Here is a 16,388-nt window from a genome sequence, read left to right as displayed (position 1 = left end):
GGCACACACACAAGTACTCCCGGCCCTCTTCTGATCAAGTCATCCGCCTAGGAGACACTCTGGGGCCTTTGTGCAAGTTCACAAGAAAACAGTCCAAACAGGAACCCGCCCTTTTTGTCTGATCTCGTTCTTTCCCACCTCACCTATCTCTTACGAAATCATCGTCTGTGGCTATAAAATATGAGCGACACAAGCTGTGAAAATCCATTCTGTCAGCGCAGAGCAGGGCAGGACGCAGGAGCATCAATTTTCACTTTGCTTCCCAGGGCCTACGGCCCCGACATGAATGCACAGGCAGCTCTCGTGCTGCTGGCAACCATTTTGGTCCTGATCGGAGTGGTCGTATCTGATGGAGGGGCCAAATCGAAGGACCACGGGGGGCAAAAACACGGTGGCCGGAAGGAAAAGCAGAAAGACCAACAAGAAAAGCAAGATGGTCAAGGTGTGATCTTTTCTGATCTCAGCCCTACAGAGTTATCGCAGGTGGTGCAGTACCTTCAGCAGAACCTTGGAGTTGACTTTGTAGACGCTGCAGAAGCGTACCCCTCCGACAACTGCATTTACTACATCGATGTTGTGCTCCCCAAAAAGCAAGAGGCTCTGAATTTCTTGGACAACAGAGGACCACAGCCAAAAAGAGAGGCGCTGGCGGTGGTTTTCTACGGCAAACAGCAAGTACCTAATATTACGGAGTACGTGGTAGGCCCTCTGCCTCTCCCAACTTACCACTCAGACATCACTCTGCAGAAGTACAAAGACCAGCTCCCCTACTACCGCAGACCTGTGATTGGGAAAGAGTACACGGAAATATATTCTTTTGTCTACCAGAAAGAGTTTACCAAGGCGCCTACCTTCCTGAAAGATGCGTTTGACTATGATGGGACAAACTTGGCCTGCCTCCACTCAGCCCCTCGGGGGTTCCGATCTGGAGACCGCAAAACTTGGTTTATCCTGTTCCATAATGTTAGTGGTAGTACCTTCTTCCTGAACCCGGTGGGCTTGGAAATCCTGGTTGACCATCAAAGTTTAGATGTCTCTCAGTGGAGAATGGCCAAAGTTTTTTACAAGGGCAAGTATTTCAATGATATGGTTCACCTGGAGGAGCAGTATAAAGCAGGCAAAGTGATGGTTGAAAAAATTGGTAACGTCCCACCTGAGATGGACATTTCTTCTATGAAACCATTAGGGGCCGCTACAGCAAATACTCCTTTCCAATATGAACCCACCGGCCCACGTTACAGTGTCAAAGACAATATAGTATTTTTCCAGGCCTGGACATTCGCCTTTGGGAAACATGTTAACTCTGGGTTGCGACTCTTTGATATAAGATTTCAGGGGGAGAGAATTGTCTATGAGCTGAGCATGCAGGAGGCCATTGCAATCTATGGTTCCAATGCTCCAGCTTTACTCGTAACCAGGTTTTTAGACAGCAGTTTTGGCATTGGAAGATTTGCACGAGAACTGGTAAGGGGAGTGGACTGCCCCTACTTAGCTACCTATGTGGATACCCACCATATGATTGAATCCCAGACTCCCGAAACTGTCAAGAACTCGATATGCATTTTTGAGCAGAATACGGGTATACCTCTGAGGCGGCACTATTCCAACTTGCATACTATGTATTACGGTGGGCTACCTAGTACCGTCCTGGTGATCAGGGCCATTTCCACACTCGTCAACTACGACTATGTGTGGGACTTTATGTTCTACCAGAATGGAGTGATTGAAGCCAAAGTGTCTGCCACGGGCTACATTGTGTCTTCCTTCCTTCATGACGACAGTCTCGATTTCGGTTCTAGAGTTGGCGAACACACTTTGGGAGCCCTCCACACTCACTTTATGAATTATAAAGTAGACCTAGACATAGGAGGTAAGTTCATCCCCTTCTACTATTTTGTAATTTTGTTAAATTGCTCAAGGGGCTTTGTGTGGACTGTACTTTAGCGATGGAAAACCTTTGCCTGGTTTATAAATTCATAAGGGTTCCTTTTTGCTTTTTAGGCTGTTGATATTTTTGTTTGTAGTCAACCAAAAGATGAATAGGTGAAGGATGAACGTCCCAATACTAGGTTCACTGTAAGTGCTATTTGCCTTGATCCAACTCCCTTCCATAGAGTATGTGGCAAAGACAAGGATCCCGGATTCCCACAGCAGTCCAGAATCAAATCAACAGGGCACCTGGATTTAACTGTACATGGCTGGCAAAGCCCCTAAGATCGGTCAACTAATTAACAGATGCTTTTTCCGGGATGGTGCTCCGGTTATAAAGCTACAATGTATAAGGTTACTACTCTTCGAAATTAATGCAGAATTTACTTCCTAGTTTTTGGCTAAGATCAAATGTAATTGTTGATTACTTTTTTATCTTGCATTTGTCTTGTCAACAACACGTCCTCTTTGTGTAAATGAAGGCATGTGAACTCAAAAAGGGTTTAGTTGCACTATTATCATGAGGTGGTAATTATAAAACACATTTTCTGCCGAAGGCAAGACCTATTGGTGCATGTCTAGCTGGTGGTAGGGGTAATGCCCATGTTCCTGCCTTTTACCCAGTGTCCATTACTTTGCTTCCCTAAGTCCGTTTCTGCATTTTTATTTACATGTACGTGGGCAAAAAACACATTTACTAGTAAGTGCTGTGTTACATGGGGGTATTATTACCAAAACAATGTTTTTTTCACCACTCTGCTCCCAGAAGATGCCAATGCTAGCTTTATAAGGAGGGTGGTGATCCTTAGCCATTCCTTCTGGTTTTTTCTTTTAAATTTGCCCCTCATGCCATAAGGTGTTAACATTTTCCCATAGGAAGTTAGACACTGAACAGGGGCTGTGAATCAAGATATCTTGTTACTGAAATGGCAAGATGGAAGGCCAGTTGAGTATTTTTCCTTCCATCACTGACTCACTGAGGTCCCAAAGAAACTTTACCCTTTAATAAGATACAAGGGCTAAAGCTAAAATGTATGAAAGAAGGCTAGTCCTCTGTACATCTTGCAAAAAAAAAACTGTGGGTCACTAGAGTGCTTCATGGCAGTTGAGCACTGGGGTTGATCCATCTGCCAGTACCTCTCTAGATATATTTTTGCAAACGTATTTTATTGCCATTTCTTAAACATATTGTGGATTACAGTATGCAGTCATGTTTTTTAAACCTCAATTTTCAATGACTAGTGTAAACTTTTCTGGATAAATTCCCTATGGAGATCTTAATCTGATTAACCTGACTTAAAGGAAGCAAAAAAGCATGCATGAGTAAAACCCATAGGCCTGGCAATGGGAAAGTGGTGAAATGGTTATTATCTTTTTCATAACTAACACACGGCACTAAAATACAAAAAATGGAAAAATGAAAACATGAAAATATGAAAATATGACACCTTTGCAGCAGCGTGAGGAGTGATGGCAGGGGGGCCATGGAGTTTTGCAACGGGCATGATAAAAGTATGGAAATGCCCAGTTGGGCTCGCCTCTGGCGCACCAGCGCTGTGCCCGCGCTGCAGCTTCCATCACGTAGGTCCTAGGAGTGATGTCACTTCTTGTGTAGATGGATGATGAGAAATTCAGTGATGTGACTTCCTGTGCAGATGGATGAGGGGGAATCCATTGGTGGCAATTCTTGTGCAGATTAATTATGGAAATGAGTCCTCTTGTTTGGCCCATACTAGGGTCTGAGAAAAAATGAGGCTACACGATTATTATCTCAGGTTTTGCTTGCAGCTGAAAACATGCCTATTTACGTGGTTAGTCTTAGGGTTTCCCCTTCATTCAGAATAGAGAGCCTCATTTTGATGTCGGTGGGACTGCTACCAACAGGTCTTCAGTGGTGGTCACACCAACATTCAGGCCAAGAGTCCGACCGCCGCATTATGATGTGGACGGTCGTACCGTAGCAGTCTGGGGACCGCCCGCTGCCTCCGACAGGCTCAAGGAGTCCATTGGGGTGGCGGTCGGAAACTAATCCCTAAAATGGAGGCGGTGTCTGCGCAGGCATCACCGCATGGATTAGGATGTCCATATCACACAGCCTTTTCATGGTGGTCCCCCCGCCATGAAAAGGCTGTTGGAAAGGAACTTTGGGGGCCTGAAGCAGGGCCCCTAACCCTCGTAGACCACTACTAATTGGCCAAGGGGGGCACATCTGGTGACCCCCAAACATCCATGCATCGTGTGCCAGGGACCACATGGTCCCTGGTACACGGTGCATGTATGTTTGAAAAGTGAATGTTTGTACTGTAGCTGGTGCCGCTGCCCTTTGCCAGGGCAGCAGCTCAAGCTGCAGTACAAAAAGGCACATTCCGTCTGCCATACTGTCGGTTCTATCCTAATCGGGCAGGTGTGACCTCCAACTCATTGTCGGACGGACACATACCCGCGGCGATGGCAGTGAGACACTCGCCCGACCGCTATTGTAATGAGGGCCATAGTTCTCCTCACTACAACAGAGAATTTGACCTTCATCACATTCAGGTAGTTGTGTATCTGTGAAGATTACAGCTTCCACCCTGCGGTGTTTGTCAAAAGTGAAACATGTAGACAGAAATTATTAAAATACTATAAAGTCCATTAAAGTCAAAGACTCCTTCAGAGAAATGAGCCATGAATCATCATCAGATTGACCTGCCTCTCATGGAACCTTCTTGGTCTGATTTTGAAGAAGTGAACTTGGAACCACTACCTAAATTGGCTGGGAAGCTGAAAGGTTCAACCATACTGGTGGGATTTTTCATAGCCACCAAAATAATAGATAACATCTTTAGCTTGTGGTTGGAGATAACGAGAAGTAGAAATGCTTCACTCCACCAGTATTCTGAACTCAGCATTTTAAAAACGCACAAACACAATTATAACTCAGCTAGTGAAGAAGTCATCTACCACCCCACAAGACCCAGCAAACTACAGATCCATATTGAATGTCCCACTCATCAGTAAAGTCCTAGAAGAGGAAGTTACCCACCAGCTTCAAGACTTCATAGAACCATATAATGTTCTACATGGTAAACAACCTGGCACGGGAAACAAAAAAGAGACATCACAATAGCCAACTTTTAAAAAAAACAACTTTTTAGGTCTCGGCCTGCGTAGGCTGCACTCGCGCAGTCTAGCTCCGAGACTTTATGTCTTAGAGAGTGGGGCTTGAACCCGCCCCTCTTCTCCATTGGCTGGCCTCCTAAACAGCGGCCAGCCATTGGAGAAGAGGTCTCTCTGACGTTGTGTTTTCACTGTAAGCCCCGTCCTTTTCGGATTGAGGGGCGTGTTTTTTCGTTTCTTTCTTCCTCTAGAAAAACACGCCCCCAGTCTGAAAAAGACTTAGCGAGCGTCCCTAGCAACCAGACAACACGCCCAGATGCACTGGTTTAATGAACTGACAGTACCCTGGCCAGTCTTGAACATAAAATCAGAGCCAGCTTGTGTTGTGAAAAGGGCTCCCTTACTGCCCCATTTGACATCAACAGCAGTGAGGACGGAATTTTCTCAGCTCGCCCAAGGCGCACTCCGAGCATAATTTTTCCCAGCGTCTACGAGCTCACGGGTAATAGAGGCCAGTACGTTACAGTGTCCCCTTGCCAGCCTGACAACGAGAGACTAACAGCCAGTGCCAGTCCACATGACGCGGCTGCGCTGCCCTTTCCCGGTAGGCAAAAAAAAAGGTCACACGTCAAAGTCGGGGTCCCCGTCTATCAAACAATACACCTGTGTCGTCACAGATCGCTGGCTGGACCACGGATCCACACCACGTGTGGCTGGGCCATGCTTACCGGAGCAGAGGGAAGGTCTTTTCCGGGGAGGTAGCAGGTACAGTTTCTTTCGGGTCAGCAAGGTTTCTTTAGGGCGGGGCGGACCATCTGCTTCTGGGCGGGTCATATCCTTTCTAACCAATCGGAGCGCTTACTGGAAAGTACAAACACAAAGACACACTTAGTACCGCCCCAAAACCTGCCAATCAGTTTTAAAACTAGCTTTTTTGAGAACTTCCTTTCGTCGGTTACATTTGGAACTTAGATGCAAAGTCTTGCCAATCTATTTTGAGCTCTTGACAGAAGGTAAGACGCGCGATCTGAACCGGCCTGATTCAGGGGGGTTGACATGGAGGTAAATACACCTTTTCTTTTCTTCTGTTCGTTTCTCGGCCACGTACTTCCGACCCCCCTTTCTCACGATCCCCTGAACTATTACTCTATATTCTGTCATGTATGTTTTTTTATCCACTGACCGTGTACATCTGCGCACACCTCCATCCCCCCTCTTTACCCTATATACACCTGCTAGTTTTCTGTGGCACACGCTTTCCTCTTTACCCTTTGTACTCGACTCGTATGGCTCCAGACTACCGTTTGCACCCTTGTTCTACCAGTCTCTGGCCCAATATAGCTGTACCCGTCAAGTGATCACCTACACATACTTTTCCCTTTACGAGTCTCCTGGCGCTGAACAACAACTCGCTTTATTTGACGAAATGCTGTTGGTTTAAAAAGGCCAATATAAACATGTATTCTTTGTTCAGCCCTATACACTGGCTCTCCTCCTGTGGGACTCACAGAGCCCATGTGTTGATCGTCTAGTTCTACTTGTTTTCTCTAATTCGGGCCACTTAAATCCAAACACCTTCTTCTCTAACAGTGCCAGTCTTCAACCTCTATATATAACCTTTTCTTTCTTTACTACTTTCTTGGACCTATAAAGCGTTTCCATTTTCGGCAACGACTTCTGACCCTGTATATCTCTTCGTTTCTTGGTCTCCTTTCGTATATCAGTCGCTGACCTTGTATACCTGTTCTATTCCTGGGCCAGTTCCCTGGTAATATATGTAAACTGTGTTTTTATTCCTGTTTTTTGACTCGTTTAGTTTGCTCTCTAATTGTACCAGCCTTTTACTTCATAGATCTCTTATTTCACCCTTTGTCCCTTCATTTTCTGTGTGTCTCTAACCAGCCTCCTAAATATTATAGCCACTGGAATTATGTGACCAGTAAGGAACAAATTATGCAGCATGGTTGAATAAATTATGTGGCAAGCAAAGGCAAATTATGTGGCGTAATGCAACATATTTTATGTTAGTATTCTTTTATTATTTTGTCATTCCTGCACGTTAACACTTTCCGAGAAAAGGTTTCACCTCATTAGTGCCACTCTGACACTAAAATACAAAAATAAGCAGCAGAAAGATGATCAGTCAACCTTTGCATAGGGCCTTCCACTTTTCGGTAAGATATGTTGCTGTGTTTTTAACTTGAGGTACGTTTGAGAAGGAAACACATTTTGGGGCAAAATCTGAAGATTATGCAGCAGATGTTGGATTATGTGGTATGCATATTCTTCCATTATGACCTGTTCTCCTGATACTTTTGACTTTCCATCTTCGTGTCATTCTTTAAACCGTATTCATTACTATCTTATGTCAGTTTACAGACATGCTCCTCCTCCTTACTTGTGCCAATCTCCAGCTCTTTGTGCGGACCTCTGCCAATGTAGAATCTGTAGAGTGTAGCTTCATTTATTAAGTTGAAGCCTGTACACCTCCCTTCCTCTGTCATTTTTACGGCACTGTATTGCCACCCTTTCTATTCTCAAATACTGTACGCATTGTGCACCGTGGCTCACTCTATTCCAGTGCCAGGCCCCTGATTCTATAACCATACCCTCTTCCTGTGCAAGTCTAGGGGCAAATTCATCGTGCTGTTGTAATTTTATTTTATTTTATCTATGCTGTATTTTCTTCACCTCCCCTACTTTCTTAACTCCAAAACATCACAATAACTTCACTCCTTTTCTTATTCTCCTTAATCTGTCGATGGCTTTCAACTTGGTGGACCACTGTTTTTCTTCACATTTTCTTCACACAGCCTGAAGAGCGGCACAGCTAATGTCGCTGCGTCACCTGTGGGACAGGTGCATTTATGAAGCTGGGAGCAGTGCTTGAAATTGAAAAAGTGCCGGTACTCTCTAATTAAAAGTATTACGATCCCCGTGAGAAGTGCAGGTACTCTCCTTCTCATCATAAAAAAAAGTGTTGGTACTCAGTACTGGGCCACTTAAAGTACTGCCTGTGAGTGGTTGTGTACTGAAGAGGATGAGCCGCGCGCTGTGTTCCCGTGCTGCGTAGGATGGACACAGCTGTCCACCGATAAGGGACAGATTGGGCTGTAACGGTGTCTCCTGTGCGCACGTGCTGAAAGCGGGCTCCTCTGCCCCACGGCTACGGTTTCCAGCTCTGCCTGTACAGCTTTCAGAGGTTTGAGGTTTACAGTTTAAATGGACTTTGGGGTCGAAGGTCTGTGCGAGCCCCAGCTTTTTCAGATTGGGGGCGTGTTTGTTGCTGTCTTTTCTCTCCGTGACATCATCCCTCCAAAACACGCCCCCCAATCCGAAAAAGCCGGGGCCATTTCTTGTGTCTACAGTGAATTGCACGCCTTTGTGTGTGTGTTGGGCTCTGGTGTGGGTGTGTGTGTGTGTTGGGCTCTGTGTGTGTGTTGGGCTGTGTGTGTGTTGGGCACTGTGTGTGTGTTGGGCTGTGTGTGTGTGTGTGTGTTGGGCTGCGTGCGTGTGTGTGTGTGTGTTGGGCTCTGTGTGTGTGTTGGGCTCTGTGTGTGTGTGTGTGTGTGTGTGTTTATTTTATTTTGTTGAATGTCTTTGGAATACCATTACTTTGTAAACAGGGTTAACTTAACATGCCAGGCGTAGCAACAATCTTGTGGATTTATACTCTATCTGCAAGCTAGTTGCCCAGCAGTAATCTACATTTCCTTCATATACAGTCAAACAATATAGTGTTTCTATTCCGCTTTGTAAAGAAAACTATGGACTGTACGTGCTCTAAATTTTAATTGCATATATTTCAAGGGAATGATTAGTGGCGTAATGTAGCACTTCAGAAGACACTACAATTAGCGCTGTTTCCATCCACAATTGTTTTTAAAGAAAACCAGTTACCTAACTGCATGACTTTCTATTTGTTGCTTAGAAACTGGGGGAAACAAAGCTCCTTGACCAGATGTATTGCAGGCTTGCAATGCAGTGTGTGTGTTGGGCTCTGTGTGTGTGTTGGGCTCTGTGTGTGTGTGTGTTGGGCTCTGTGTGTGTGTGTGTTGGGCTCTGTGGCTGTGTGTGTGTTGGGCTCTGTGTGTGTGTGTGTGTGTGTGTTGGGCTCTGTCTGTGTGTGTGTGTTGGGCTCTGTGTGTGTGTGTTGGGCTCTGTGTGTGTGTGTGTGTTGGGCTCTGTGTGTGTGTGTTGGGCTCTGTGTGTGTGTGGCTCTGTTTGTGTGGCTCTGTGTGTGTGGCTCTGTGTGGCTGAGTGTGTGTGTGTGTGTGGCTCTGTCTGTGTGTGGCTCTGTGTGTGTGGGTCTGTCTGTGTGTATGTGGCTCTGTCTGTGTGTGTGTGTGGCTCTGTCTGTGTGTGTGTGTGGCTCTGTCTGTGTGTGTGTGTGGCTCTGTCTGTGTGTGTCTGTCTCTGTCTGTGTGTGTGTTTGTGGGGGGGGGGTCTGTGTGTGCGTGTGGGTGCAAATGCAATAGGTCTCGCATTTGCGAGAGATTAAGCTATTGGCATTGTAAATGACAATGCCATTTATTTATATGTTTTAAAAACAAAAATAATGTCATGAGCAATGGCAATAGCTCTAACTTTAACAAAGACAAGACCATTGCATTGTAAATGCTTGTTTTATTAGTAATCGGCACAAGGAAAAGCACAATAGCACAGCAGTGTAATGAGGCCACACAGGGCCATGGCTCGTCAGTGTGACAATAGATTGATAAAAAGCCCAAGTATACAATATAATGAATACATCATAGGACAACAAGAGTATACATTCTATACTAAAGTAAAACAGCAGCAAAAATAACGAAGCAACTCTTCACCTGGGGAAAGACCCCTGATAGAACCACCTCTGTTCTGCAGAGAGTCTGGCCTTGATGACCTTGAATAATTCTGAAACAGATTATTTTAAATACGGTATGCCTTTAATTAATTTTAGTGTGAGATTCTATTACAGACCTTTTTCCAGGGAAAGTTGTGTTTGTGTTTCATGGAACATCCTCAAAAATGTTTTTTTCAGATCGAAACGTACCTCACATATGAGAAATGGGGGGCATCACGAAGATTAGTTGCAATAACATTAGTGAGCTGCTGCTGTGTTACACTATTGAAAACACACATTACAGTTCCTGAATGGAACACATTTAGAATTTGGACTACTGCACCTATGCGCTGTCAGTGGCTTGGCCAAAGATGGCATGAAAGAGATGAAATTGGATCATGAATTCAAAGCTGTTCTGTACAGGGGCCCCCAAAATATGTTTGGCCCTGGGTCCCTAAAATTCTTAAGATGTCACTGTAGCCACAGCACTACCAACATGTCTCCAACGTCACTCTGAATTACACACAGACAGAGTGACTCATCAGGATTCAATCTCCTACTTGGTGTCTAAATCATCCACGCTGGATTGTTCCCACTTTGGATCCCCAGAAGTGGTGAGGGGTGGGGGGGGTGGCGGGGCGGGGACTGTAGGCTGTAGGTGGATCCACCTCCGACAAGCTATCAAACACGCCCTCCCACAATTCCAGGCCACACTCAGCATTTTCATCCATCCGTCTGCCCGCAGTTGTCTCTCCTCAGCCAAGCCCTAATATTGCCTATCCGCCAGCCATTTCATGCTTGTCGGGGCTGTGGGTTAAACCCAGTGGATGGCTACCCGTCGTTTGGCCAGAACCAGTCCCAGGAGTGCAGATTTATGATTCGCCAGGGTCCCATTCTTAAGTGTCGGGAGTACCCCTAGCAAACACGGATCAATGGAAGGCTCCGCTGGCACTTGTGTGGCTGCCTCACAGGATCAGCAAGACCTCCTCCCAAAAAACCACCTAACTTACTGAAATCCCATATCATATGGGGATAGGACGCCAGGGCTCACCCACATCGAGGGCATGCATCTGATCGAGTGTTGTAAACAAAGTAAAGTGCTTGTAGCCAGATAATCCAGTAGCCAGTAGCGTACATTATAAAAAGGGGTTTATTAAACCTCAGTTGCAGTCAGTTCTAGACAACTGGCTAGATAGTAAGTAAGCTGTTAAGTAAGACCCACCAGGAGCAGCATACCAGCTGCTCAGCCCACTCACTCCAGCTATTCATTCATCCAAGCACGAACAGTCTCAACATTCTAAATGACCTCACACACTGGATGAGCTGCAAGGAGCAGAACACTAGGGCAGAAAGTTTTGCAGAATACTTAGGATATGACACACCAGCCCCATTTAGAGAAGAAAATAAATATCAATGGATGCAAGATGGGCATACCGTATAATGGTAATACTTGGAAAAACAAAAGCAAGATGAAAACAACGCATACATCAATACTTGCAAAAATAACAACATATGAAAAATGAAAATGCTGCATAAAGTGCATAAAGCTAAAACGTAACCCATAAAGAAAGGGTAACAGCATATAGGGGTGGAACACACAACACTCTTCTACACTCTCTGCATAAATGAAATGCATAACTAACAACAACATGGGATGCAACACAAGTACCCCTGCAACTTCCCCCCATGAAATCCTCACAAAAGGTATCTCCCCAAGCCTATACACATTTCCAAACAAGGCGAATGTTTGTAAAGGCTATATTCAAACCCTTACCCATTCCCACGCACAGGGAATCTTCACTAGGTATGGGCGAAATTAGCGAATTCGTGTTCCGCGAATTCGCGCGAAAACGAATTCGCAATCCGCAAAATCCGCGAATTCATGCGAATTTTTGTTTTTTTGCGTGTTCGCGGGGGTTTTTTGTGTGTTTGCAGGGTTTTCTGCGTGTTCGCAGGGCTTTTTGCGTGTTCGCGGGCCGCTTGCATGGCGAAGTTACCCATGCAGTCATGTATGGGCACAGCACCCTCTGGTTCACCACTGCCACCCTCTGGTTCATCACTGCCACCCTCTGGTTCACCACTGCCACCCTCTGGTTCACCCCTGCCACCCTCTGGTTCACCACTGCCACCCTCTGGTTCACCACTGCCACCCTCTGGTTCAGCACTGCCACTCTCTGGTTCAACCCTGCCACCCTCTGGTTCAACACTGTCACCCTCTGGTTCACAACTGCCACCCTCTGGATTGCCACTGCCACCCTCTGGTTCACCCCTGCCACCCTCTGGTTCACCCATGCCACCCTCTAGTTCCCCACTGCCACCCTCTGGTTCACCCCTGCCACCATTTGGTTCATCACTGCCACCCTCTGGTTCACCCCTGCCACCCTCTGGTTCACCCATGCCACCCTCTAGTTCCCCACTGCCACCCTCTGGTTCACCCCTGCCACCATTTGGTTCATCACTGCCACCCTCTGGTTCACCCCTGCCACCCTCTGGTTAACCCCTGCCACCCTCTGGTTCAGCACTGCCATCCTCTGGTTCAGCACTGTCACCCTCTGATTCACCCCTGCCACCCTCTGGTTCACCCCTGCCACCCTCTGGTTCAGCACTGCCACCCTCTGGTTCAGCACTGCCACCCTCTGGTTCAGCATTGTCACCCTCTGGTTTACCCCTGCCACCCTCTGGTTCATCACTGTCACCCTCTGGTTCACCACTGCCACCCTCTACCGAGACCTTTTGTGACGCAGCGGAGAATGAGAGAGAAAGAAAGAGAGAGACAGCGAAAGAGCAAGAAAGTGAAAGAGAGAGAGAAAGAGAGAGAGAGACATGGAAAGAGAGAGAGAAAAAGAGAAAGGCACACAGAGAGGTAGAGAGAGAGAGAGGATGAGAGAGAGAAAGAGAAAGAGAGAGAGAAAGAGGGAGAGTGAGAGAGAAAGAAAGAGAGAGCGAGAAAGAGAGGATGTGAGAGAGAGAAAGGGAGAGAAAGAGAGGGAGATAGAAGAGGAGAGAGGGAGAGAGAAAGAGAGAACGAGAGAGAAAGAAAGAAAGAGACAGAGAAAGAGCAAGAAAGTAAAAGAGAGAGAGAAAGAGAGAGAGAGAGACATGGAAAGAGACAGAGAAAGAGAGAAAGACAGAGAGAGAGAGAGAGAGAGAGAGAGAAGATAAGAGAGAGAAAGAGAGAGAGAAAGAGGGAGAGTGAGAGAGAAAGAAAGAGAGAGAAAGAGAGAGCGAGAAAGAGAGGATGTGAGAGAGAGAAAGAAAGAGAGGGAGATAGAGAGAAAGAGAGAGAGAACAACGGAGAAAGAAAGAGATAAGCAGAGAAAGAGGAAGAACTTGAAAGAGAGATAGAAAGAGATAAATAGAGCAAGAAAGGAGAGGAAGAGAGAGATAGATAGAGAGAAAGAGAGAGAAAGAGAGGGAGAGAGAGAACGAGAGAAAGAAAGAGAGGCCGGATCTCTGAAGGGCCAGATTTCTGAGTTGCCCCTACAGAACATACAGCTTTTTATTTTTAGCAAAATGCATATGAAAATTGTGCTGTAGAGGTCTCTTTTAGTTTAACCCCTCCTGACAACTCAAAATGGGTGTATTTGCCATCCTCTCCCTTCTTCCTGTTTTTTTAGGTCGAGCAGACCTAAAAAGCATGCGAAGACATCTTTTGTTGGCGTGTTCGGGGGAATGTGAGACAGTGTCCATGCACGAGCCTCTGCCGTCTCCGATTTGCCCTCGAGGGCGCGCACGGCGCTGTGCACATCCCCTGCCTGCCATTCACATCCTCTCGCAATCACACACAGGCAAAGTCACGCATGCGCACACACATTCCCACGCGCACACACTCACCCCCCTCCCCCCCCCAGGCTTACACACAGGCAGGCAGGCAGGCACACACACGCATGCACGCACCCCCCTCCCCCACCACTCACGGGGCGCGCACACACAGATCCCCCCTCCACTCACCGTGCTCTTTTCCTGCGCATCTCCACACGCGGGGCACTTCTCTGGATTTTCGCGCTACCGCGGGGCTCACCCTCCATGATGGGAGCCCCGCAACAACGAGCAACACCGGCCTCTTCCGGCCGCGTCACAGGCCCCGCCCATGTCACGGGCAAGGATGCCTGACTTCCTGGTTTCGCCCCTGCCGGCAACACTGCTTCTTCAGCAGTGGCGTAACATGGACGGGCTGCTTGTTTTAATTGTTTGGTCCATCTATTCACACGAGGGAGGGCAGTTGCAGAAGGAAGGTGGTTAGAGGGCAGGGGAGCCTGGCGTCGGAGGCCTGTCGAGGTGCTGCTGGGGGTGTGCTTTGACCTGCAGGCTGGTCGAGGGCAGGTTGGCCGAGCGCATCTTGGTGTTGGGCAGCTTGTGGTCCTTCCATTTCATGCGCCGATTCTGGAACCAGATCTTGACCTGGCGCTCGGACAGGCAGAGGGTGTGCGCGATCTCGATGCGCCGGCGCCGGGTCAGGTACCGGTTGAAGTGGAAATCTTTCTCCAGCTCCAGAACTTGCTGGCGGGTGTAGGCGGTCCGGGACCTTTTGGGCTCTCCTCCGGAGTAATTGGGGTAGACTGAACACACAAGGGGAAAAAAAAGGAATTGTTAATATTATTATATGGAGAAGTGACACCTTGGTTGAAATAAGACAGAGAAAAAATACAGGCTCACAAAAGGAGTTTCGCAGGCCACCGAGTCAAGCGTTGGCTATAAAATATGCTGATGGGCATTTGCTTTCAAAAAGCTTCAAAGGAACTTGGCCCCAGAGTCACTGGCACGGCGATTAAATTTATGGCCGTAGTAATTACGGCCTTTAACAGTTTGGGGGTCATAAATCTGCCAATAAGGAGGGCAACCTAAACAAAACAAAAAATAATCGCTTTTCTCACAGGGTAAAGGGGCTCGGTTTGGGAACATCACATTTCTGATGTCTGAGGGTTGCAGCTTGCGGGAAATCCTCATTTGCACGACGTTGGGGCTATCCTTTTGGGCGATCTATGAGCTGCCCCAAAAAAAGGTGACTTGGAAGATGAAAACGCACCTCAGGTAAACTCGGGGTCACTGGCCCTTCCATCTGTGAAGATGCCTTTTAAGGGCTGTGAGAAGGGGTGCAGCTCAGCTTTTCACAGAGGATGAGTTTGTTTGTAAAAGACAGATAAATAGCAGTTCAGGCGGGTCCTCGGAAGATGCTAATTCTTAAGCTGTATTCGTGTCTGTATTGTGTCTCTCTATGTGTGCGCCAGTGTGTGTCTGAGTACTTAATTTTGAATGTATTTCTGTGTGTGATTCAGGGTGTATTTGTGTGACTGTTTGTGACTGTTCGTGTGTGCGTGTGCTTTTAAGTTTGACGGTATGTGTGTGCGTGTCTGCGCCTGCGCTTGTTTTTCTTTGCTTTCACACGTTCAACTCGGGTCAGCACTGCCTCCTGCTCTCCTTAGGGGCTCTGTGCAGAATCTCTGTCTCTGCAATGTGACAGTGACCCTCGAGGGCTATATCTGTAATGCTACAAATCTGAGACGCAAAGCTAAACAGCTACACTTTATTCACACCGAAGTTGTCACCTTTCTGTGAAAAAACAGCTGCCATTTGCAGCAGTAGAAGTGCCAACTGTTGGAATGTAAAAAGAAATTCTATAAAACTCAAAATATTCTTTCGTACCAAAGGAATTAACTTTCTATTTGTTTTAATAATTATCTCGATATTATTTAGACAACTTTAGCAAACACTTTTAATTGATTTCTTCATACTGTTTTGGGTATAGATTTCATAAGGTATAAAATACTGGCTTAAACTGTTAGGGACATAAAAATATGAGCCAGTCAGGTGAAGGGCCATAAATGGCCAGGGTGCATTCCCACTGCTGTTCTTAAGCTTCCGAATTCTTCCTTATAGTGCGTCAGGGCGTGTCATTTTAAAGTAGTGTACATAGTACTTAATCATCCTTGCTAATGTATCCTTAGTTTACAAGTGTCACTCTTCTTTTAATTGTTTTCACTGGCCTGACGAACAAAAAAGGCTCCATTGAGTTTAATGTGGTCGCTTGTTTATATTTATGTTCGGCTTTAATGGGCATCTGTCTATCTATCTATCGCCGGGACTCTATCTATCTATCTATCGCCATCTATCTATCTATGTATCTATCTATCGCTCTCACTCTATCTATCTATAGCCCTCACTCTATCTATCTATCGCCCTCACTCTATCTATCGCCCTCACTCTATCTATCGCATCACCACAGCATCACTCAGCACCACTACAGCATCACTCAGGGGCACCACAACATCACTATGCTCAACCACAGCATCACTGAACGCCACAGCATCACTCGTCGCCATCACAACATTACTCAGCGCCACCACAGCATCAATCTGTGCAACTATTCAACAACAACTACTTCAAATATGTTCTCTCAATGTTTCAAGCTTTATTATAAATGTCACAAAAAGATGTTAATATTTCACTTCTGTTCTTGGATTTTTGTCACAATAAAATACACTGAACATAATCTTCACAAAAGTTATTTACAAACGTTTAAGCTATTGCCATTAAAAAT

At 46.3% G+C, this 16,388-nt stretch overlaps 1 protein-coding gene across 1 annotated transcript in view; it reads left to right on the top strand.

The window, feature by feature from the left end:
• The first annotated feature begins 221 nt into the window (after positions 1-221).
• Positions 222-16,388, top strand: part of AOC3 (amine oxidase copper containing 3) — a 263,107-nt gene continuing 246,940 nt past the window's right edge. The window contains exon 1 of the mRNA XM_078645340.1: positions 222-1,870. Coding sequence (XP_078501466.1) covers positions 283-1,870 — 1,588 coding nt within the window. The 5' untranslated portion in view covers positions 222-282. The remainder of the gene's footprint in view (positions 1,871-16,388) is intronic.

The sequence above is a fragment of the Lissotriton helveticus genome, chromosome 5_1 (assembly GCF_964261635.1).
Source record: "Lissotriton helveticus chromosome 5_1, aLisHel1.1, whole genome shotgun sequence".
NCBI lineage: Eukaryota > Metazoa > Chordata > Amphibia > Caudata > Salamandridae > Lissotriton > Lissotriton helveticus.
The sequence above is the reverse complement of the archived record's forward strand: the minus strand, read 5'-3'. Positions and strand labels throughout refer to the sequence as shown.